This window comes from Apis mellifera, linkage group LG10 (assembly GCF_003254395.2).
Source record: "Apis mellifera strain DH4 linkage group LG10, Amel_HAv3.1, whole genome shotgun sequence".
Classification (NCBI taxonomy): Eukaryota; Metazoa; Arthropoda; class Insecta; order Hymenoptera; family Apidae; genus Apis; species Apis mellifera.
Window position 1 is genome coordinate 11,906,989 of NC_037647.1, and position 24,845 is coordinate 11,931,833.

Consider the following 24,845-nt stretch of genomic DNA (forward strand, 5'->3'; position numbering starts at 1 on the left):
TATAAAAGACTAAAAATTATAGAACATTTGAATCCTATATATTTTTATATCTATTATTTATTACTTCTTATATATACAATTCATATATATATAAATCATATATAAATAAAAATGTAAATTATTTAATAGCTTATATATATAAAATTAAATGCTTTTAAATGTTTTTAAATATCTTTAAAAAAAATAAATGCTACTTAAATAAAAAAATTGACTAGATATTCAAAATTTTTATTCTATTTAGAATTATTTTTATTCTATTATTGATAAAGAGCAATCGTAATTGAAAAAGTAATCATTTACAACTATAATATTAAGTTATAAATATATAACAAATTTATAATTTTTTTTTAAATTTTAATCACAATTTTATTTTTAAGAAATATAGCGTTTTATTCTTAATAGTGTAGAATCTTTTCCTAAAATTTCCATCATTTCAGCTACTGGTGGACCTTCCTAAAAGTATTAAAATATGTTATGTAAAATAATTTCAGATCTATAAATCTATAATATTTTATATTTACTTTTAAACCACTGAGTATAAAACGTAAAAGTTTCATCAATGTTGGATAATGAATTTTATGTTCATTAGCAAATTTTTTTAGATAATTATTTATCCATATATTATTAAAATTTTGAATGTCAATTTCAACTAATTTTTTTTTTATTATTTTAAGTGTATCTGTAAAAAAAAATGATTGTATACAAAATTTAATAAATTTAATTACATATAATATTTTTAAATAAATTTTTTAATAAATTATACCTAAATATTCTAAATAAGTAGTATCTAATGGTTTAGTTGGTACAATCCATAAAAAGCTTAAATTTGGAGATACAAGATCATTTAATTTTGATATTCTATTTTGTGCCCATTTTAATATAGAAATGATATGATGTTCATCTAATTGTAAACTTTCATCAGTTTGCCTACAATAATATAATATTAAAAATATTAAAAAAATTTTAAATAAAAAATAGAATAGGTATTAAATAAATTATGCATACCTATTTGAAAATGTTTCCACGACTAATTTTTTGATTCTTTCAATTAAAAATTTATTGTTTTTTTCATTTGCTAATAATTTTGTTATTTCTAATCTATTAAACTCTAATAATTTTGGAGGTGAAAGTTTATTAGAATTTACTTTTATCTTAGAAATATTAAACTGTAAAATAATTAAAATAAAATAAAATACAGAGTGAAAAAAATAAATATATTACAATTTATATTAATTCAAAATATAATATTATAATATAATATTAATGGCCAATGTATTACAAGAAAAAAGTACAAAAACTTAAGTACTTGTTTAATCAATTCTTCATAACTGTCAATGTAATGAGCACCTCCTTTATTATCAAAACCACCACCAGCATGAATAACATAGTTTAACACTGCTAATGGAAAAATTCCTTCTTTTCTAAAAGATTCTATATTTATGTTATTTTGTCTTTTTGATAATTTAGTTCCATCAGAATTTAATATTAAAGGTAAATGTCCATATATAGGTGGAGTCCAATTAAATGCTCTGTAATAATTATACTAATATTTATTTTCTACATATATAGTTTATAATTTTACTTCATTTTGAAAAATTTATGATTGAATTATTTTAATAGTTTTAAATTATTATTATTTTAATAGTTTTAAAATCATTTTTTCAAAATATTGTCCATATTGTTAATAATGAATTATTTTTAAATTAAAAAAAAAGTTAAAAAAAAAATAAAAATCTCTTAACCCATTAAAATTTGAAATCTAATATCTATAAAAATTTACAAATTTGAAGAAGTATGAAGTATCATATCAAAGAAATTCTTCTATATATAAACTTTTCTATATATATATATTATATATAATTATATTGTATTATATTATATTATATTATATAATAATATATATAATATATAATATAATATATAATATATAAATATAAATATATATATATATATATACGTCTATATAAAATAAATAATGAAAATAGACATATTTTCGGTTAAAAATCATTTTATTGAATATTAATAATTTATTAATATTAATATTAAAATTTAATAATTTGCCTAAATATTTAATAAATATTTTCTATAAATACTGATGAAATTAAAGATAATATTAAGTGAATAATTTATAAATATTATATAAATACTTACTTATACATCATTATGTGCTTAGGTGTAGATACTTGCCACTCAATTCCTCGTAATACATGAGATATTTCCATAAAATGATCATCAACAACGTTTGCAAAATGATAAGTTGGATAACCATCCGTTTTAATAATAATTGGATCTCCTTCTCTTTTTGTGATATCAAGTTCTATTTTACCATATATTAAATCATTAAAATATTCTATTTCAGAAGATAACTATAAACATATAAATATAATTTAAAAAAATTATTAATATGTGATATCATATAATAATAATATCATTTTTATACCTTAAATCTAATACAAAAAGGATCTCCATTATTAAGTTTTACTTTTACTTCATTACTGTTTAAATTTCTACATCTATTATCATATTTAGGCACTTGTCCACTTTTTATTGCTTGTTTTCGCAATAATTCCAATCTATTCTTTGTACAGAAACAGTAATATGCAGATTGATTGTCTATGAGCTTAAGCACTTGTTCTCTGTAATTTAATAAAATTATATATTGATAGTTTTTTAATATATTTAAGAGAATATTAATAATAATAATAATATATATATAAAAAATTTTTTGATTAAAATTATGTGTCAAATTTAAATAATAAATAAAATTAATAATATACTAATTAATAGTATATTAATTTTTAAAACATAAAAAATATTAAATATATTTTTCATATATTTCTATTATAATATTAATATGTTTTTTTAAATAATTATTTGTTTTTTATTGAAAACAATAATATAATTCTTTTAATTTTATTTAAATGAATTTTTAAATTTTTAATTTATATAAAAAAATTTATTTTAAATTAAACATTAAAACTAAAATAAATTGTAATGATTATATTAAAATAGAATTTTCCTTACAATATTAATTTTTCTTTTTAATTTTTTTGCAGCTAAAATATAAACCACTATTTAATTATAATAATAAAATAATAATTATAAATATAAATAATTACTTAAATTATAATTATTTGAAATAAAATATAATTATGTTTATTTGGACTTTATATTATATATATGTTTTATTGAATTTGAAAAAAAAATTTCAATGAGCTTTAAAATAGAAAATATTATTATTATATTTAATAATTTTATAGAAATAATTTTATAGAAAGATTTATAATATATATAATATAATATATAATTTTGTAATTTTATAAATATAAAATTTATATTACATTTACATACATGTAATTATGATAAAAAAATAGATTTAATATTTATTATTATTTGAATTAAATAATATGAATTACATGAATTATATCATACTTGTATATTTCAAGTCGTTTCGATTGTATGTAAGGTCCTGCAGGTCCTCCTCTTATTGGATCCTCATCAGGTATAATTCCAGACCATAATAAATCATTTTGTATTTTTTTTATAGTTTCAGGTATGCATCTACTTTGATCTGTATCTTCAATTCGTAAAATAAATGCACCATTATTAGCACGAGCAAATAAATAATTATATAATGCAGTTCTTAAACTTCCTACATGTAATAAACCTGTAATTATTTTTTACATTTTTTAAGATTATTTACTTCACTTTACTTATTTACTTCAAGAAAATAATATTCATAAAATAAAAAATAGATTTTACACACCAGTTGGACTAGGAGCAAATCTAACTCTTACTTGTACTTTTTTGATGAATCGTTTTTGGATAAATTGAACATTTACAATACGAAATATGTTATAGTTCATACTTTAAACTAAATTATATTAAAATTTTAAAATAAATTTCATTAAATGTTGTTATATGTAAAATTATTTTATTTCATATCATACAGAAAGAGAAATATAAATTATAATTAATTTTAATTACAAAATATTTATATTATATTTATATTATATTTATTCATTAAAATTTATTTTTTATTTTCAATATTATTCCTGAAATGAACAAAAATTAATTACTAAAAACTAATTCACATAATTCAATTGTATTTGGTTTTTCCATTCACATATATGAATATATATCAAATATATATTTGAAATAAATAAATAAATATATATATATATATATTTTTAATAAAATATTTTATTAACTAACCTCAAAAAATTTTTTCAAAAAATAAAAAGTATTATTTAACATTAACAATATTTATATACTTATATTAAGTAATATTATTAAAAAAATGAAATATAAAATTAATTTATATTACAGAATAAATATAATTTATTCTAATAATAATCTTCACAGCTTACTTCAAATATATGTAAGCCGTTATGCTACATGACAATTGTTAACTAAATGTAACTAAATGTAAGTATTATTTACTAGGAATTTTATTTTAAATTTTAAATATACAAAATATTAAATATAAATAATTTAACAGATAGTAAATCATATTTTTTCTACTAAATTAACATTATTAAAATTAATTATTCAAAATCAATCATTCTAGAGAATGAAATTCTAGAGAAAAAAATTAGATTTTGAAACAAAATACCGCAAAAATAAATAATAATATAACATTTAATAATGTATATATAACATAAAAGTAATTCAATTTAACAGCATTTATTAATATACATTATTTATAACAAATAAAATTGAAAATATATAATAATTAAATAAATTAAAAAATAATGGGATATGCAAAATATTTATTTGCCCAGTAAGTAAATTAAAATTTACTTTAATTAAAAATACATAGAAATTATGCTAGTTCAAAATATATGACAAATACTATGACAATAAATAAATGCAATTACAATTTGCAATATATTTTGATAAAATATAAAGTTATATCAATTTTATATTATATTTATACATTTTGAAAATTTTACCATTTCATACATTACATATCTACCATTTATTTATTATTATCATTTATTTAATTATATAAAATACAAAATAACATAAATATTATTAAGAGAAAATTATTTATAATTTTTATAGATTTTTTACATATTTATATTATATATTTATATTGATAGATACATAATTAGAATAAATTGTTTAAATTTTGCGCGAAATATATTCACAATAAATAGATAGTTAGGTACTTATTAACGATACATACATAAGGGTGCGCTTTAGTCGCAGGCTAAGCGCCGCAGATTTCGCGCGGGGCGGGTGTTGTCATTGGATTTTTACGTGACAAAAGTGAGTTTTCGTAGAAAATTTGACAACGAATCGCGTGAAAATGCCGCCGAAAAAGCGGGAAAAAGAAGTGGATGGACAAAAAGGTCCTCGAATGGATCAAATACAAGCAGACCATGAGCTCTTCCTACAGGCCTTCGAAAGTAAGAACTTTTAGTCATATTATTTTTCTTTTTTATATATTTTTGAAATTTCAAAATTAATTAATATAAAAATTTATAATAATTAAATAATTAATGATTAGTTCTATTTGAATATATGTTATAAATAATAAAAATGATCATACATAACCTTATGTACTGAAAACGTACGGAGCGCCGATTCGCGCGTCGCTACACTTCGTTCCCTCCTTCATTTCAATTGGGCACATGTCATTTTTCTATGTGTAAATTAATGTTCAATTTAAAAACTTAAGTCATTATATCATTTATAATAATTGATATATTATTTAATTTCATGTGTATTTATGATTAAATTGTAATTATTTTTAATAATAAAATATTTTTTATTTTTAACGTGATAAATGTTTATATTTATTATATAATATTGAATTATTATTCAATTTGATCATATTATTATTTTATTAGCATATAAAAACATAAAAAAATAAAGATTTTATGTGATTTTATTGTGGTTTATTACATTTTATTATAAAAAATTTAATTTCTTTTTGATTATTTTATTTTTTAATATAAGTTATAAAATCATATATATATTCTATCAATATTTTATCAAATATTTTTATATTTTAATTTCATATTGAAAGAAACATTCAATATGAATTATTTTTATATATAAAATAGAAAGTACATTTATAATGTTTTTAACATATGTATATTTTTAAATTTTTATAAAAATTATTTTACATTTTGAAAAAAATGTTAATCTTTGTTATTTAAAGGAATTTAATTGAATTCTTTTTCTATTTCATTTATTTGAATTTATAATTATATTTTTATTTTTTTATAATAAATTATATTTATTTTTTCAGAGCCAACCCAAATTTATCGATTTCTTCGCACAAGAAACCAAATTTCAGTAAGTAAAAATAAAATAAATTTATCTCTATTTCATATTTTATTTTAATTATTAATTATTTATAGTTTAATTTCTCCTCAAAGTGTTAACTGAATATTTTAATATATAATAATATTAAAAAAGTACAAATATTAGATGAAGGTGAAACAATAAACATTTGTAGACAAATAAAGTGAATGAAAGTGTATTTGGTACAATTTTTTTTGTACCAAGAGTTTAGTGAACTTTTCTTGAATTGTAAAAATTAAACTCTACAGTAGAGTGCTTGTGAATATAATCCAAACTGTAAAAATATTTTGAAACTTTTTATATTTGTTTTTAATATATAAAAACGGTAGGTATAAAATTATATTATAAAACTGTCTTATAATTTCATTATAAGATATAAATTAAATATTGCATATTGTATGTTCTTTATGTTTTTGTTTATATAAACTAAGAGAAATATAATTGTGTAAAGTATTTTATGAAATTTCTTTTAGCCAATATTTCTATATAGAAATTTAACTTACATGAGGCAACGTATGTCCAGAAGCCATAAGTCTCGACGAGGATTTAAAATTGACATGATATTGGAAAAATTAATGTTGAAAAATAATCAAGAAGAAAACCCAGGTGTTCGTGGATATATGACTCTTACTTTTCTAGGTTTTTATGATAAAAAAGGTAATCATAAATAAAACATTTTTTATTTAATTTTCTATATGTTAAAAATAATTATATTTAAAATTTTATTATAATATATTTTTATAATGATATTAATATTATAGTTGAAACACCTCAAGATCCTGTAAAAGTGGAAACATTGTTATTGAAAATATGTCATAAGAAACGAAAAGATGTGAGTTCACCAATTATGCAGGCAAGTTGATTTTTATGAATTACATTAATATAATAACATAACATTAAATATCTATGAATTGAAATATATGAAAAAAATTAAAAATTATTAATTGAGTAAATATTATTTATTTTAGGTTTCTGTTGGTACAAGTGAAGTTCCAATCAATCCTTGTGAAAATCAACCTCCTCCAAAAGCACCTACTATATCTATACCTAATGAATCTTTCAGTTTAAATAATGGTCATGTAGCAAAAACTTATATGCTTTTACTTAGAGTATATTGTACGTCCAGTACTGGCTGCCTTATGCATAACTGTGATTTAGATGGTTGGTAAAAATATATATAATAAATTATTATATCATTGTCATTTAGAAAATATATTGTTTCATATATTTCTTTTTATGTATGATATGATATATATATATATACACACATATATATATATATATATATATATATATATATATATATATGTATACACCCAATTATTTTTTTCTATATTAAGAATATTAAAAATATTTTTTCTTTATATTTAATAATTAATAATTATATATATATACACATTTTTTTCAGAACCAGCTCAAAAGCGTCGTAAGTCCTCCACGGGTTCAATTAAATCTGGAGGAGAGGAAATAAAATTGTATGGTTCTGAACTGATAGTATATGATAAGCACAATCGATGTTTATTAACTGATGGAGATTATGAATTAGGTTTACAAGAAGTACAAACTAATATTCGATCTAGCCCAAAGAAGCATAGCTCTTGGGAGTCTGTACCTGACATCAAGGAATGTGGCCCTTTTGAAGTATTTAGCAAAGGTCCAACGTTAAAATTTAGGCTTAATTGGACAACTGAACCAAGTAATGGTTTAGTTGATAGACCAGCTCCAATTCATCCATTACCAAATGGTGATAATAAGGAAAATCGATCAGGAAATAGTAAGTTATTTATGAAATACAATATATAATATACAATAAGCAGGTTTCTTAAGAATAAAAAAACAGAAGTTAAGAAAACAGCCTATTATATTTTATGTCTTATTTCATATTTTTCTTCACAAAATATATATATAAATACATAAATAAAATTTTAAGAAATTATAAATTAATGTTATAATTTCAGCTGGTCTAGAACGTTCTTCCACAAATAATAATAATAATAATAATAACAATAATAATAACAACAACAACAACAATAGTAATAATAATAATAATAATAATAACAACAACAACAACAATAACTCTACACTGCCAACACCTAATCCCCTTAATTCTTCAAGAATGACGACGTCTAGTGAAAAAACAGATACTGTCATGGGTACACAGCAAATAGTTTATCAGTTCCTGTATAATAATAATAGTCGGCAACAAACAGAAGCTTGTGAAGATTTACATTGTCCATGGTGCTCATTAGATTGTGGAAAACTTTATTCACTTTTAAAACACTTAAAATTATGTCATTCGCGATTTACATTTACATATGTGGTAAGTATTTAAATATATATAATTCTACTTAACATTATAATATTATAATTCTACATAACGTAACGATAATTAATGTAATTATGGCTATTTTAATAGCCAATTCCACAAGGTGCTCGCATAGATGTAGCAATAAATGAATGTTATGACGGCTCTTATGCTGGTAGTCCTCATGAATTAATTTCGCAACCATCAAATGTAGCGTTTTCAAGAACAGGACCGACAAGACGAACAAGTGTAACAAATATTTTAGTATGTCGTCCAAAAAGAACTAAGCCAAGTCTTTCTGAATTTTTAGAACTTGATGAAAATGAATATGAAAGCCAGAGACCTTATATTACAGGGCATAATAGGTACAAAATTTATTTAAAATAAATATTGTTTAATATATAATAGATTATATGATTTATAAAAATTTTCATAGGTTGTATCATCATACTGTTACGTGTTTACCTATATATCCAAAAGAAATGGATATTGATTCTGAAGGAGAAAATGATCCAAAATGGTTACAAACAAAAACAAGAATGATGATTGATGATTTTACAGATGTGAATGAAGGAGAAAAAGAACTTATGAAAATGTGGAATTTACATGTCATGAAATATGGATATGTAGGAGACTGCCAAATACCATTGGCTTGCCAAATGTTTCTAGAAACTAAAGGAAAGGAATTGCTCATGAAAAATTTGTATCGTAATTTTGTTTTACATATGTGTAGTTTGTTTGATTTTGGTCTAATTAGTCCTGTGGTTTTATATCAAACAATACAAAAATTACAAGAAATCATGAAAGAAGGAGGCGAAGATAGTGATATTCGAAAAGTTTTACAAAAGTCTCATGAAGCTCAAGTTGAAAAATGGCTTAATTCAGGCTGTCATACATCTTTAGATACTAAACAAAATAATGCAAATACTAAAGAAAATTTAAATACTGAAGGATTAAATTCTAATGGTATAGAGTGATGAGGATTGACTTTTTTTAGATACCACAATATAAAGTGTTCGCTTCGATTCCGGTGACGAGGTTTTTAGAAAAATTGAAGATGAAATGATAATTGAAAGATGCATCATTTGTAATCTTAAGAAGGAAATATTTTCCTTCATTTGCGAAGTTATGAATAGTAAAAAAATTTGTTTGCAAATTTATTTCAAGGAAAAATATCTGCCTTTAGATATTATTTGAATATATAAGGAATATAATCCTAGTCACCGAATCCTGAGCGTACTAGGTAACATGAAGAACAAGAATACGTAGAAGACGTCTGCCGCTTGTACTTGCTATTACTCTAGTAGGTGTCGGATAAGACTGACTTTATTGGAAAAAAAAACCTCTTTTTATACACGAACGGGTAACAGCATTTGACCAATCGATATGGTCAAAATATCGCGCGTTCGAGTAAGACGAGTCGCTTTCGTTTCTCGTCTTTTACCCGCATTCGTGCAGACCGCGTCTTGTTCAACTGCTTATTTCTACATTTATTTCTACATATATGTATATACATTTAATTTATTCAATAATATATGTTAAATTTACATATAACTACATTTTGAAGGAAATCAAGGTCATTGGATAAATATTGTATATTCATGAGATAATAGATTATTCTTTTACATGATAAAACAGTTGTACCTCCTATGTAATATTAATTTAAATTATAATCTTATAGATTAATGAATAAATTTAATATCTGAAGTTAATACAAAACTGGGAAAATTAGCACATAATCTCTTAAAATATGGGACCTTGATAAAATTACTTCAGATATTTCTTATAAACTCAATTTAATAAACTGAGGCTGTAAATTATAGGTTTTACCCCAAAGTAAGGAATGAACTGTTATAAAAAAAGTGCCTTTGTAAAGCGAGAAAATCTGAATGTGAGAGTGACTTTCGCCAATATATGACCTTTACATTAAGTATTTGTGCTCATTTATAATGCGTTAAATGTTTGTATGTTTTTTTATTTTTAGTAAAGATTTCTTTGTCGATTGTCATTCTTTCAGATAAACTTATAGACAAAATTTAGTAAGTTACAGTAAGTTTATTCTCTGTGTATATATAATATACACAATTTTACTGCCGATAATCGTTCGAAGAAACAATTACATTCCCGAGATATTTCTATATGTAAAATGAAATCTTATTCAATTTTTAAGTATTAATTTCTAGTAATGTTCTCTTCGAACGAGTTAGATCACTGTCCATTAATACTTATGCTAGGTTGTAAATAAAAAATACAATAAACATAGAAATATTATAATTTAAAGTGTTCAGTGCTTTTACTTGAAATTATTCAAATTATTAGGTTGTTCGAAAATTAATTGCGATTTTTGATGTATAAAGCTTTACTTAAAATTAACTTATTTAATCGAAATAAATTCATTACAATTTATATAGCTTTTTTGATGAGATACAAATTATCCTATGTCTTAAAAAAAAATCTGATATTGTATAAATGTGTTTATACGAACATTATAAAAAAATTTTTTTACAAAATATTAAACAAAAAAAGTTATATGTTCAGCAGAATTTATTTTATTTTTGCAGAATGTATAGTTCATATTTTAAGGAAATTCTCTTGTTTTAATATTTTAAATTATAAAAAGATTTTATGAATATGTTTTTTTTCTTATTATTACATCATTATTTATATTGATGAAATTAATAAAAATTAAATAGAGAAAATCAAAGCATCATCACTAAATTATGTAGTGCAATATTTATATTGATTGTGAATATATTTGAAAATAAATTTCTAGAAATTTAAAATAATATTGTATAACAAATATAAAATTAGTTTACAGTCCATAAGATTGTTATATGTAAAATTTTAAATATTAGAAATAGTAATAAAAAATTGCAATTTATTTCAAGACAACCTAATATATTTTTTTATTTTTTAGAATAATTATATAATGGTAATTATATTATTATAACATTATATTAAAAATTATTTTCCTTCTAAGGGGTAGCTTTTTTGAATAAAATTGTAGTACATGTTTCTATATACACAAATACACACGTACGCACAAACAATCATGTAATTTCGGAAAAATATATCTTTTTATGAAGTAAAAAATTATGTTACATATACTTTTATTAATTAATGGAAAAATTAATAAGAATATAAAAACTTTATTTTCATTTATAAAGTTATTAGTAGTGAAAATTTATAATAACATTCTAAATTTATCCAAGATTTTTACAATTATATATTTAGTTACTTAGTACTGTTTAATATTTCTCTTATGTCCGTGAATATGTTATATATGTTATATATTAAATTACATTATTTATTTAACTTGTTTTCTATTTTCATGAGAACCATCTGTTTTATTCTATTATATTTAAAATATTGTGGAAAATCTATTTTAATATATTCAATATGCCAATTAAAATGTTTTGCTTCAATAAGTTCTAAAAATTCTTCATACATAGGTGCAGTAGTTTTCATATCAGCTGTAGTAAAAACATATCTTTTCTCTAAAGCAATATAAATAACTTTCGATATATCTGAATTTAAAAGTTCACTTAATGTTTGAACAAATCCTTCAGTTATAGTTTTATCATATATTACTGTAAACATAAAATATCAAACATGCATTATTTTTATTTTAAAAATAAATTTATAAAGTTATAATTATAATAAGATATAAAGTTATAACTCACCATCTGCAGCTAAAATAACATTTACTTTATCTAATTTTTTCTTATAAGATGTAAATGATTTTAAATTTAAAAAATCTAATTCCTTAATACAAATTTTAGCTTTAATATAATTTTTGTTTCGTATAAAATTTCTATATATTAATTTCAACATTCCTTTGACATCAATATCTAGAATATATAATATTTATTTTAAATATAAAAAATAATATATAATATTATATTATTTTATTACAAATTTTGACAATTATGACAAATTACCTGTGCAAATTACTTCTTCTGCTAAAAAACTAGTTATTATACTAGTTAAACCAACTCCAGCACCTAATTCTAAAACTATTTTATCTTTGAATAAACTAGGATTTGATAAAATATAATCAGCTAACAATAATGCACCTCGCCATACTTGTAATCCAACATATTGTAAGTTTGTAGATATATGATGTTCTAAAAATATTAATATAATATAATTTTAATTAATCATTTATGATGTTTTATCATAAATTTATACTAGCTTTTTGATTTTTTGCTATATACAAAATTTCTATATATTAATTTATACCTATTAATAATTTTCCTTCTTGTTGTCTATCTAACAGTATATCATTATCATTATCATGATTTATAATATTGTTAAGACATTTTGATTTAATCATATAGGATGGATATTTAAAAATAAAACTGGATATTGCATCTAAAAAAATATAATTACACACACATATATATACATTTTAACTACTACAGAAAAATATATATATGTATATATATATAATTTTCTAAAAATTGAAGAACTTACTATTATTTTTATATTTTATATACAAATTTTTATTTTCTGTAAATATTTCTGATGTTATTACACATGTCATTTCTGTAAATAAAAGATCACTACTATATTAAAAATTTAGTTTTGAATGCTTATTTTAAATTATTATATATTTATTTTTTTTTTATTTCTATATTAATTACATAACATTTAATATAAATGATTTTAATAAAATAAAAAATTAAATTAATTTTTATTATATAATATAATAACAATATATTTTTATTTAATTAAAAGTAGTACATTTTGATTTATTTATAATTACTATATATTTACAATTAATATATTTTCATATTTAAAAAAACAATTATATACCTGTTTAATCCTGAAATATTTAAATTTTTAAAAAAATTTCTTTAATGTACAATATTTCACAATAAATATAAGGTTAAATTTTAATTTGTTATTTTAAGCAGTTATATTTTAATTGTAGTTATGTAATATACTATTGTATATAAATATGACCTATTTGTTGAATATTTCGATTATATTTATTTTTTTAAAAATATAAATTTATTAAATATTTTGTACTATACATTTTGAAATTAGAAAATAAAAAAAATAAATATTTGTAAAATAATATTTAAATTTATATTTAAATTATACGAAAAATTCATATATTTTAATTATTTCATATATTATAATATAAAAAATAATTATATGAAATATACATTTAAATTATATTTTTCCTTATTTAAATATGTTGAAATATATTGTTTATTTCTTTATATATAAAAAAATTCAAGTTTTGAATATTGAAAATTTTAACAAAAGTATTTTATAAAAAATTAAGATAATTTTAATGATCAATCAATTCAATAAAATATATTAATATATTGAATAAATGTATATCATTATCATTTGTTTCTTTTATATATATATAATTTATATTATATATATTATAAATTATAAATTAAAATATAAATTAAAAATTATTCTAAAAAAAATTTTAATTATATTAAAATATAATATAAAATATGTTATTAAATAATAAAATTGTATAATTAAAAAAGATGATGTTCTAACTCTTGTATAGTAATCTTATATTACATCTTACTGGATCTCTAAATACTGTATTGACCAATCAGCATCTTCCACGATGAATGTGATGCCACGCATTAACCACAATCTACCAACTGTATAGTCCTCTGCATCATTGTATTTGGTCACTTTATTCATATTCCTCAACGAATGGTGTTGGTGACTTTAATCTCAATATTGTAACGGTAGAATCCGTTATTTTGTCGTACGATTAAGCGAAATTTATATACGTGTCGTGATATAATTTATCAAGAAATAATATTGTCTTCGTTTAAAGATGAAGATTTTTGCATTAACAATTGTAATAATTTGTTTTTTTACTTTTAGTCTTGCAAAAATTGAAATCGAAGATTCGGTTTTAGTGCTTACAAAAGATAACATCGAAGAAGCAATCGAACAAAATGATTACCTGCTCATTGAATTTTGTGAGTAATCTTTGATTTTTTTCTTGAATAAATTTTAAAAATTTTATTATTATATTTAAGAAAAATAATAATATGATATTTATCTTATTTGCTACTTTTATATATATTTAAAACAAAATACAATTGAAGCTGATCCAGATGGTTACTTCTTACACGTCATCATTTAGAAGCCGGCTTATAAAATTGTTTATGATTGTTGACATTATTTTAATTTGATATTTAATATATAATGAAAATCTTATAGAATGAATATAATATTTATATTAATAAATAAAATTAAAATTTTTATAAAATAAGATTAAATTATTTACTATATATAAAAAAATTTTAAGTAATATTGTTATGTATAAAATTTGAAATTTATATGAATATGTATATATATATATAATATAATATATTATATAATATATTATATTTTACATTTAATATTATAATTTTTTTAAAAATTATATAAAATTTTATAAAAAAATAAATACTATAATATATTATATGCATGAACGTTTAAACAAATAAAAATCAATTACAATACAAATAAAATATGTGGAAATGTATATATTTAATTTGTGTGTAGTTTCATTTATTATTATGTATTATTATTATCAAATATTTAAGTTATTATTTTATATAATAATATAATAGATTTTTTAATATAACACTTATATAACTTATATATATATAATATTTTATTCATATTAATTATTGTTTCTTATATTATATATATATTTTCTATTATTTAGATGCACCATGGTGTGGACATTGTAAAGCTTTAGCGCCTGAATATGCCAAAGCAGCTAAAAAATTACAGGATGGTGGTTTTCCTATAAAATTAGCTAAAGTTGATGCAATTATTGAAACAGAATTAGCTGAAAAACATGGAGTTCGTGGATATCCTACTCTTAAATTTTATCGTAAAGGATCGGCTATTGATTATAGTGGAGGTCGTCAAGCAGATGATATTGTAAATTGGGTAATAAAAAAATCAGGCCCTGCTGCAAAAAATTTATCAACAGTTGAAGAAGCTAAATCATTTATTGAGTCACATAATATTGCTATTATTGGATTCTTTAAGGTATTTGTATAGTATATTATTTATATTTCATTTAAAATAATGAAATATATGCATATTTAAGATTTTTATTGTATTATGAAATTTTAATCAATATATATATATATATATATACATATTAAACTATTTTTATTATTTAGGATATAGAATCAGATGGTGCAAAAGTATTTTTAGAAGTTGGTAATGCTGTTGATGATCATGTATTTGGTATAAGTAATAATGATAAAGTTTTCAATGAGTATGGAGTAGAAGATGGTAAAATTGTTTTGTTTAAAAAGGTATATTAATTTTTACTTGTTATATATTTAATTTTTTTTTATAGATTTAATCATATAATATTTAATAATTCTTTTAGTTTGATGAAGGCAGAAAAGAATTTAATGAGGAACTTGATGTTAAAAAATTACAAAACTTCATTTCTGTACATTCACTGCCATTAGTTGTTGATTTCAATCAAGATACAGTACAAAAGATATTTAGTGGTGATATCAAAAGCCATCTTCTTGTCTTCCTTAGCAAAGAAGCTGGTCATTTTGAAGAATATGTAGATAAAATTAAAGAACCGGCAAAAAAATTCCGTGGAGAGGTATAGTAAATAAAAATAAATAAATAATAATAAATATAAATATAAAATAATATAATAATAATTTTTTATTTTATTGTATTATGCAGGTTTTATTTGTGACAATTAATGCTGATGAATCTGATCATGAACGCATCTTAGAATATTTTGGTATGAAAAAAAGTGAAGTACCTGCTATGCGTATTATAAAATTTGAACAAATTATGGCTAAATACAAACCAGAAAAGCCAGAAATATCCAGTGAAAATGTTTTGGAATTTGTAACTGCATTTATTGAAGGCAAATTGAAAAGGCATTTTCTTACGCAAGATTTGCCAGAAGATTGGGATAAGAATCCTGTGAAAGTTCTTGTTGGTACTAACTTCCATGAAGTTGCATATGATAAAAAGAAAAACGTTTTAGTTGAATTTTATGCTCCATGGTGTGGGCATTGCAAACAACTAGCTCCTATATATGAAGCAGTATGTTTTATTTACATATTTATTATCTTTACAATTTTAATAAATTTAAAAAAAAATTGAATATAATATGAATATAATGTCATTTATAGCTTGGAGAAAAATATAAAGACAGTGAAAATTTAGTTATAGCAAAAATGGATGCTACTGCAAATGAATTAAAAGATGTTAAAGTTAGTAGTTATCCAACAATTACTCTTTATAAAAAAGAAACAAACGAAGTAAGGATCTTGGATTAATTAAAATATTAATATTTATTTGAGATTAATAATGTATTCTAAATTAAGTAAATTTTTAGGCTGTAGAATATAATGGCGAAAGAACGCTTGAAGGACTTTCTAAATTTATTGATTCTGATGGTGCTTATGGTCAAGCTGCAGAAGAAGTTTGTAAAAATTTATAATTGATATTATTTGTATTTTAATAACATAAAATTATAATATTTATTTTTACAGGCTCAAGAAGAAGATGAAGATGATGATGTGCCAAGAAAAGATGAATTATAGATATGTGACATTATGAAGAAACAATTGCATAGTTTCTCATAACAACGTTTATAAACTTAATAATTCTGCTTAAAAGATATTAATTTATAGAAGACTTCTTTCTCATCCATTTCTATTTTAATATTTTTAGACTTGAATTTATAAATCAAGTTTTCAAGTTATTATATGTCAATTACTAAAAATTTATTTCTGCAATGTTATATAGAATTTGTTTATATATACATATATATATATATATACATATATATAATTATTATTAAATATATATATGTATATATATATACATATACATATATATAATTATTATTAAATATATATATGTGTGTATATATATATATATATTTATAATAATCACGTATGCATATAATTGGTATAATCTGTTTACAATGTATATTTCGCATATGACTGAGTTTCTAATGTGATAAATTGCACATAGAGATAAAGCAATTTGTTTTATATGTTTTAGATTTAATAGATAAAATAATATTTTATCTGAATGTCTGATATGAAGATAACCTGTATATCAAAAAACTATTCAAAAATATTGTGTTGTTCGCATCGTTCTTATCATTTTTTGTATGAGTGCCCTCTAAAAACTGTTTAAAATTTCTAATGTTTAGATACAGTATCTTTGTCTTGTGATGTTGATGTATGAAGGTGTTGATGTATGAACTTATGAAAGATCATTAGGATAAGGATTTCGCAAAATCGTAAAACGTATTTTATTTTTATAAAAAAAAAAACTTTGTTTTTTATTAAATAAACACACATACGCGCTCGTACAACAAATTAATATTAAAAAAAAATTATCTCTAATATTGTAGAATAGTTATTCTGAACTTGTAGATGATATATATATTTCCATTTACAGCATTTATATATATAACAGTTTTATGAATATTTAAAGTAGAAGCGATTTTAACATTTTTTTAAATTAATTTAAATAAAAATTTTATAAAAAAATGAATTTTATATATACATAAAAATATATATATATTATATATATATATAATTATATAATATATATATAATTATATCAATTTTTCATTTTCATAAATGTTTATTTCATTTTTTTTCATTATCTTTTTTTCAGTCTATCTCATATTTTCACAAATAATATTAATAAATCATAAAGTATTTAATATATAATACTTATTTTACTTAATGTTGTTATATGTTAAAAAACTGCATATGTATGAGAAGGAATTATGAAATATATCATACATAAATTCTATCTATATGATATTTTAGTGTATAAGAAATACAGTTAACACTTTGAGCAACATTTATAATTTTTTTTACTCTTTATAGTTTTTTATTAATATTCTATTTCTTATTTAATTATTTTTATCTTTGTTTATTAGAAACAAGATTCAAGAGTAACAATGGAAGATTTACAAAATTTCAATCTTTCAAAATTAATTAAATTTTTACATCGAACCTTGATTCTGACAGAAGAAGTAAAAACTATATTAAAAGCAAATTGTGAAGAAGCAATGTATTGTTTACAACCATGGTGCGTAGAAGTTAATCCTCAACAAGAAGTTAATAAAAGTATTTGTACTTGTCTCAAAGTAAGATTATTACGTTATTGTTATATATTTTTTATAAAATTTGTTATAAGTAAGTTATCTTAATTTTATTTTCTATTTTAAAGTCCAAAGATGAAGATGAAGAAATTGCTGCAGATATTAGTAGAACATTATTACAAACACAACAATTACGAGAAAAATCATCTTTAAATATAAAAAATCAAAAATTTTTCAATATACATGAATATTATCAAAAAACTGGTAAATATTTAAAGTAATATTGTTAAAATTTAAAAAAATGTATTATTTAATTTATTTAATTATATATTATCAATTATAGAAAATAAGAAAAAAAAAAAGATTCAAAATTTAAATGTTAATAATAAGAACATGCATTTAAAACAAGATCTTAATGCTACAAAACAAAATAATCAAAATATGAAAAATGATAAAGAAGTACAAAATGAAATAGATACATATACAATTAAAAAAACAAAGAATAATAATCAATTATTAATAAATTCAATAAAATTTAAAGGAACTAAAAATTTTCTTGCAATAAATAAAAGAAATGTTAAAAACATTGAAAAAGTTAATCAATGCAGAAACATTAATCATAAATTGGAAAATAAAATTAAATCTAATTGTTCCATAAAAGAGGTAATTTTTTATGGATAATATATTCACATATATTATTTTTTATTTTATAGTCTAATAAAATTTTAAATGTAAATTTTTAATTAAGTTTTTATTTATTAATTAAATTTTTATTACACGTTTTTATAAAATACTTATATGTTATTTATGCGTATTACAAAAATTTGACATTTTTTTAATTTTAATATTATTTATTAATATCGATTGATTTTATTATATATTTTGACATATAAAAATAATAATTTTTCTATTAATGAATTCATTTATTATATTTAATATATTTAATATTTAATATAATTTTCTTTGTATAGTCAAAATATTGTAAATTTGATGAAAAATATTCTGCAACATCAATTAGTGAATTGAAAAATCTAATACAAAAAATGTCAGTTAAATCTAATGATTGTACACTGATTAACAAATGTAATATAAAGTGTCCATTACATGAAAACACAATTTCTCATTGTACCTTTGACCAGAAAATAATAATTGGTACTATTATAGATAACTTTAATAGAAATAATATTTCAGAAGAAATAATTAAATCATTAAAAATTTACCATACTTATTTAAATATTGATTTTACAAAAAAATTATTTATTCAAAAACATCAGAAAGTATTACATATATTTTTGATAGAATTTAATAAAATGGTAAGTAAATATACATATAATATTATAAATAAATATTATATATTATATATATACTTATATGATTTATAGGATGAAATTGCACAAAAAAAATCAATACATAAAAATATTTCATCTATATTCTTTGAATCAATAACTTTATTTGAATCTCTTTTTTCTAAAAATATGAAAATATTTAATTTAAAAGATATTAAAGCAATGTACGCAAAATTAAATTCTGCATGGAAAATGTATGAAGTGAAAAAATTTAATAATGAATATATTTTAAAAAATGAATCATACAAGGAATTATCTGTTATTTCTAATGTGACACAATATATGTCAAATGGAATTTGGAATTTATTTTATAATAGCAATTTTGAAGGTATTAAACTAAATTTTTTTTACAACTAATGAATACTTTATTTTCTGTTATTTTTTTTTTTTTTTTAGGAATGTCAGAAATATGTTGTATACGTTATACAAATAAAGAACAATTATTATTATTCTTTGATATAATGCAAAAATTTCAATATATACAATATTATAATGATTTAATTAAGATTATTGTAGACGATATACTTCCTAACATGAAGATCTTTGATTATACACAATTGGAATACGTGAAAATTTATAAAATGATTTCTATTCTCTATCAAGGTTTAGATCCAAAAATTCCTATTTTAGTAAGAATTAATAAATAAAAATTATGATAATCGTTATTATTATAAAATTACCTAGAAAGAGAGTGAATGAGTGAGTGAGTGAGAGAGATAGTGAAAGAAATATATATTCGTTACTATAGCAATTAGAAAACACAATGGATATTATTTTATAAATACAGTGTATAATTTTATAAATTAATGAAATATTTTAATATGATTTTTAATGCTAATAAAATAAATGTAATTAATTATAATTGATTTACAAGTGATGATAATCATTATTTCAATTATTTAAAAATTATTCCTTTTTTAAAATTAATAATCTTAAGTTAATTAATAAGCAATTTATCAAATATTTTAATTCATTAAATAAAAAAAATTATTGATTAAATTAAAAATAATCTGGAATACAAAAAATATTAACATGCAATACATTTATACAAAACAGCGATTAGAATTTGGAAAACAATGTAATTTTACAAATTATCAAAAAATAGAAGTTGATATTAAACCACATGCAGGATATATGAATCATTATATTCAAGTAAATCCTACAACTCGGGCAACTCAATGTAGTAATATATATTCTGTTCATGAGGTACATGCACAAATTTATATTTATCCCAAAGATAAATTTATATTTAAAAGTATATATATATATGAATATTATTATTATTATTAATTTTCAGGTGAATACCAATACTGCAACTTTTAAAGATAATGGTATGTGTCATTCTGAAGGTGGTTGGCCAAAAGATTTAAATGCAAAAGATATAGAACAAACTATGAGATATAAACGTAAAATAGAAAAAGATGAATTATATATTCATACAATGCTTCAATTGTTGCCTGTACTTAATTTTTTTTTGTTTTCTATCTTAATATTTTACTATTAATAAATCTATCAATACATATTTTATCATTTTTAGCCAATGGAGCAATGCATTTCGCAGAATAATGTATGTAATATTTATGAACAATATTTTAGTTATATGGAACCAGTTTCTTTAATACAACAAGTGTATTCACGTACAGTTAATGTATATCGTGATATTTTACCAATCAAAAGACAAATAACACATCTTTCATGGTCACCAGATCAAGGAAATCGTTTTGCAGCTAGTTATTGTAATACTGATTTTAAAAATGCAATAAATGACAATTCTCAATCATATATTTGGGATGTAGGTAAGTTGAAAAACTTAATTTTTATAATTAAAAATTTCTAAAAAAGGATTTATATTTCATTTAAATTCATAGAAAATCCAAATATACCTTGTGTGACTTTAAAACCATTCTGTCCAATTCTAACACTGGAATACAATCCCAAAGATAGCAACATATTAATTAGTGGATTAATGACTGGTCAAGTAGCTTGTTGGGATATTAGAAAAGGATCAGAACTAGTTGAAACAAGTTCAATGGAATTTAGTCATAGAGATTTATGTAATAAAGTTTTATGGATAAATTCTAAAACTGGCACAGAATTTTTCAGTGCTTCAAAAGATGGACAGGTATAATAATAAAATAAAATAAAAATTAATATAAATATGATTTATAAATTAATTATATAGATAATGTGGTGGGATATTAGAAAATTACAAATGCCTACAGAAACATTAGTAATTGATTTATACAAACCTGATGATCAGAATATTAATAAAGCAATTGGAATTTCTGCATTACAATTTGAACCATCCATGGGTACACGTTTTATGTGTGGTCTTGAAAATGGTAAATAAAAACCTTATATTATAATCATATATATGTATTTATTTATATATTGTTATATGTTTAGATATAGTAATATTTATATTTATTCTATATTTGCTTAGGTATAGTAATATCAGGAAATCGCAAAGGTAAAACTTCAAGCGAAAAAATTGCAACAAGATTCAAAGCACAATATGGACCTGTAATAAGTTTAGAAAGAAACCCAACATTTGTTAAAAATTTTTTAACTGTTGGAGATTGGACAACAAGAATATGGTCTGAAGATTGTAAAGAATCTTGCATTGCTTGGACACCGTAAATATATTAAAAATCACCTAATTTATATTAACTAAAATTAATATAAATTACATTAGAATTATATTTTAATATTATAATTCCATTAAAATTATATTTTAGTGGTCACAGAGATTTTTTAATGGGTGGAGCTTGGAGTATAACACGATTTTCTGTATTTTTTTTGATAAAAATGGATGGAACATTAGATATATGGGATTTATTAATTCAACAAGATTCTCCAGTTCTTAGCGTGAAAGCATGTTTATTTTAATATATTACATCATTTAATAAAAATTTTGATTTCCAATATCTAATGAATGATTTTAATTGAATTTCTTGATTTAAATTTAAATTTGAAATAGAATTACATTTGTTTTGAAAGTATAAAATTTTTTAATAAAAATAAAAATGTTGAAATATTATATTAAAATAATTATTTTAATTTTTAACAATGGAGAAAAATTCTCTATAATAAAAACATCAATAATTATTTAATTTCAATTCTAACTGATTATAAAAAGTCATTAAAGTTAAAAAAAAATAGATGTATTTTCTCGTAAATTATTTGTATTAATTTGTATTAATTTTTTTTGTGTATAAAAAATTTTTCATGAAAGTTTTTTATATAATGTTGGGTTCTCTAGGTATTTTTGAAGAAAAAAATCATTCAAAAAAGATATCAAAACAAAATGAAAAATTTGAATTTAAACAAATCAAGAAAATATTTAATTATATTATTTGTCTTTTTTTTTATTTTTTGAGTTTATGTTTAAAACAAAGAATTCAATAAAATCATTCAATTATAGATTAAAAATACATTTTAATTTATTGAACAATGTTATTTAATGTTATATATTTAAGAATTAATATAACATATATTAGGTTTGTGATGAAGTGTTAACATATATAAAACCACATGAACAAGGACAATTAGCAGCAATAGCTAATAAGAAAGGAACAATATTTTTACTTGAATTTTCAAAAGCTTTAACAACTAATCAAAAAAATGATAAAGTTTTATTTACAACAGTAAGTTCTATTAATATAATGTATATAATAATTGTATATAGTAATTCTGCCATATTCAAATAATTGAAATTAGTTTCTTGATAGAGAAACACGTAGAGAAAAGGTAAAGGAAGCTAAAAGCAGAGAACAAAGATTGAAAATGAAATCTCTTCGAAATATAAATTTTGAAAATGAATGTCCAATAGGAAATATAAAAAATGATGAAAAAAATCTTAAATATTTTAATAATCATAATGAAATATTAATACATTGTGAAGAAGATTATGAAAATGCTATAAAAGCAGTAAGTGTAATGTTTTTAAAATATTATATTTTTAAAATATAATTTAATATTAAGTAAGGAAAGAAGCAAAAAAATTTAATTTAAAAATTTATTGTTTTAGGAATTAATAAAAGAACAAAAACAAGAAACAATAGTAAATAACAAATGCATAATAAACAGAGAAACAAATTAAAATCATGAATTATTATATGTATATAAATTTAAAAAATGAATTTTTTGAATATTCTTCTCTATGTTAAATTTCAAATTTATTTAATTATGATTATTCTAATAATATATAATTATTTGAAAAATTATTGAACAATAAATATCTATATAAAAAATATTTATTCTCTTTTTCTTCTCTTTGTATCTTTTTTTATTCGCGTATGTATATATGTAAATATGATAATAAAGAACAGGTATAATATAATATATTAGTCAAAAAGTGATAACAACATCAATTGAAATTTCCAATAAATTCTAACATTTATCGGATGAGAATTAGCAACAGTAACTGTTATTTTATGTATCTACATATATTTGTATAGTTGCATACGTATTTTCGTTTTGAATAAATAAAAGTTTATATTGATATTTTATTTATGATATATGTATAAATATTATAATATAGTGAAAAAATATGATTACAAGTGTAATTTTTAAAAAATATAAAAAATACATAAAAATATATAAAAAATAATAAAGTTATATAAAAATTATTTCTGATATGTTAAAAAATTACTATACAAATATTTTAATGTATTTTATTTTAAAAAATAAGTAAATTATTGATATCAATTTATATATTAATCAAAAAGTTATTAAGATTTAAATGAAAGATTTACATAACCTC

At 20.0% G+C, this 24,845-nt stretch overlaps 5 protein-coding genes across 8 annotated transcripts; 3 read left to right on the forward strand and 2 right to left on the reverse strand.

The window, feature by feature from the left end:
* Positions 1-207: 207 nt before the first annotated feature.
* Positions 208-4,055, reverse strand: LOC411707 (probable glutamate--tRNA ligase, mitochondrial). The gene is made up of 9 exons (XM_026443095.1): positions 3,767-4,055; positions 3,433-3,667; positions 2,441-2,636; positions 2,152-2,366; positions 1,307-1,529; positions 1,006-1,166; positions 764-927; positions 522-679; positions 208-453 (listed from the first exon to the last, which is right to left on the reverse strand). Exons 1-9 carry the CDS (start codon positions 3,864-3,866, stop codon positions 373-375), a joined length of 1,533 nt encoding a protein of 510 aa, XP_026298880.1. The 5' UTR covers positions 3,867-4,055; the 3' UTR covers positions 208-372.
* Positions 4,056-5,186: 1,131 nt separating this feature from the next.
* Positions 5,187-11,694, forward strand: LOC409170 (polycomb protein suz12-B). 2 transcript variants are annotated; one of them, XM_026443097.1, is made up of 10 exons: positions 5,196-5,414; positions 6,263-6,309; positions 6,375-6,643; positions 6,792-6,975; positions 7,080-7,171; positions 7,287-7,479; positions 7,727-8,092; positions 8,277-8,638; positions 8,735-8,988; positions 9,060-11,694. In XM_026443097.1, the coding sequence occupies exons 4-10, from the start codon at positions 6,822-6,824 to the stop codon at positions 9,598-9,600; spliced, it is 1,962 nt and encodes a 653-aa protein (XP_026298882.1). In that variant the 5' UTR covers positions 5,196-5,414; positions 6,263-6,309; positions 6,375-6,643; positions 6,792-6,821; the 3' UTR covers positions 9,601-11,694. The 2 variants fall into 2 exon arrangements, with proteins under 2 accessions (XP_026298881.1, XP_026298882.1); XM_026443096.1 differs by lacking the exon at positions 6,375-6,643 and having other exon boundaries at positions 5,187-5,414.
* LOC727048 (methyltransferase-like protein 22) lies at positions 10,204-14,273 on the reverse strand. Of its 2 annotated transcripts, none has more exons than XM_026443099.1 (6): positions 14,184-14,273; positions 13,100-13,171; positions 12,866-12,997; positions 12,565-12,750; positions 12,307-12,474; positions 10,204-12,213 (listed from the first exon to the last, which is right to left on the reverse strand). In XM_026443099.1, exons 2-6 carry the CDS (start codon positions 13,167-13,169, stop codon positions 11,927-11,929), a joined length of 843 nt encoding a protein of 280 aa, XP_026298884.1. In that variant the 5' UTR covers positions 13,170-13,171; positions 14,184-14,273; the 3' UTR covers positions 10,204-11,926. The 2 variants fall into 2 exon arrangements, with proteins under 2 accessions (XP_026298884.1, XP_026298885.1); XM_026443100.1 differs by lacking the exon at positions 14,184-14,273 and adding an exon at positions 13,442-13,491.
* Positions 14,274-14,277: 4 nt separating this feature from the next.
* LOC551435 (protein disulfide-isomerase) lies at positions 14,278-17,994 on the forward strand. The gene is made up of 8 exons (XM_026443098.1): positions 14,278-14,592; positions 15,330-15,661; positions 15,799-15,936; positions 16,014-16,244; positions 16,331-16,702; positions 16,792-16,920; positions 16,998-17,084; positions 17,155-17,994. The coding sequence occupies exons 1-8, from the start codon at positions 14,445-14,447 to the stop codon at positions 17,203-17,205; spliced, it is 1,488 nt and encodes a 495-aa protein (XP_026298883.1). The 5' UTR covers positions 14,278-14,444; the 3' UTR covers positions 17,206-17,994.
* Positions 17,995-21,037: 3,043 nt separating this feature from the next.
* Positions 21,038-24,239, forward strand: LOC412174 (dynein intermediate chain 2, axonemal). Of its 2 annotated transcripts, XM_006569646.3 has the most exons (10): positions 21,038-21,286; positions 21,378-21,539; positions 21,618-21,876; positions 21,949-22,202; positions 22,263-22,422; positions 22,524-22,716; positions 22,819-22,954; positions 23,581-23,727; positions 23,801-24,010; positions 24,111-24,239. In XM_006569646.3, exons 1-10 carry the CDS (start codon positions 21,113-21,115, stop codon positions 24,180-24,182), a joined length of 1,767 nt encoding a protein of 588 aa, XP_006569709.2. In that variant the 5' UTR covers positions 21,038-21,112; the 3' UTR covers positions 24,183-24,239. The 2 variants fall into 2 exon arrangements, with proteins under 2 accessions (XP_006569709.2, XP_006569710.2); XM_006569647.3 differs by lacking the exon at positions 24,111-24,239 and having other exon boundaries at positions 21,040-21,286; positions 23,812-23,925.
* The last annotated feature ends 606 nt before the right edge of the window (positions 24,240-24,845 follow it).

What these genes read in the sequence shown, in the direction of transcription:
- LOC409170 (XM_026443096.1), top strand. Translation starts at nt 5,315, where the DNA reads ATGCCGCCGAAAAAGCGGGAAAAAGAAGTGGATGGACAAAAAGGTCCT. An exon ending in TGAGTTCACCAATTATGCAG is followed by an intron (nt 7,172 to 7,286) that starts GCAAGTTGATTT and finishes TATTTATTTTAG; the next exon opens with GTTTCTGTTGGTACAAGTGA. An exon ending in GATTTACATTTACATATGTG is followed by an intron (nt 8,639 to 8,734) that starts GTAAGTATTTAA and finishes CTATTTTAATAG; the next exon opens with CCAATTCCACAAGGTGCTCG.
- LOC727048 (XM_026443099.1), bottom strand. Translation starts at nt 13,169, where the DNA reads ATGACATGTGTAATAACATCAGAAATATTTACAGAAAATAAAAATTTG. An exon ending in AGAAGAAGTAATTTGCACAG is followed by an intron (nt 12,475 to 12,564) that starts GTAATTTGTCAT and finishes TATATATTCTAG; the next exon opens with ATATTGATGTCAAAGGAATG. An exon ending in TGTTATTTTAGCTGCAGATG is followed by an intron (nt 12,214 to 12,306) that starts GTGAGTTATAAC and finishes TTATGTTTACAG; the next exon opens with TAATATATGATAAAACTATA.
- LOC551435 (XM_026443098.1), top strand. Translation starts at nt 14,445, where the DNA reads ATGAAGATTTTTGCATTAACAATTGTAATAATTTGTTTTTTTACTTTT. An exon ending in AAATTGTTTTGTTTAAAAAG is followed by an intron (nt 15,937 to 16,013) that starts GTATATTAATTT and finishes TAATTCTTTTAG; the next exon opens with TTTGATGAAGGCAGAAAAGA. An exon ending in ATGGTCAAGCTGCAGAAGAA is followed by an intron (nt 17,085 to 17,154) that starts GTTTGTAAAAAT and finishes TTATTTTTACAG; the next exon opens with GCTCAAGAAGAAGATGAAGA.
- LOC411707 (XM_026443095.1), bottom strand. Translation starts at nt 3,866, where the DNA reads ATGAACTATAACATATTTCGTATTGTAAATGTTCAATTTATCCAAAAA. An exon ending in AAGCACATAATGATGTATAA is followed by an intron (nt 1,530 to 2,151) that starts GTAAGTATTTAT and finishes TAATTATTACAG; the next exon opens with AGCATTTAATTGGACTCCAC. An exon ending in TTATACTCAGTGGTTTAAAA is followed by an intron (nt 454 to 521) that starts GTAAATATAAAA and finishes TAATACTTTTAG; the next exon opens with GAAGGTCCACCAGTAGCTGA.
- LOC412174 (XM_006569646.3), top strand. Translation starts at nt 21,113, where the DNA reads ATGCAATACATTTATACAAAACAGCGATTAGAATTTGGAAAACAATGT. An exon ending in TCTTGCATTGCTTGGACACC is followed by an intron (nt 22,717 to 22,818) that starts GTAAATATATTA and finishes ATTATATTTTAG; the next exon opens with TGGTCACAGAGATTTTTTAA. An exon ending in CTCCAGTTCTTAGCGTGAAA is followed by an intron (nt 22,955 to 23,580) that starts GCATGTTTATTT and finishes AACATATATTAG; the next exon opens with GTTTGTGATGAAGTGTTAAC.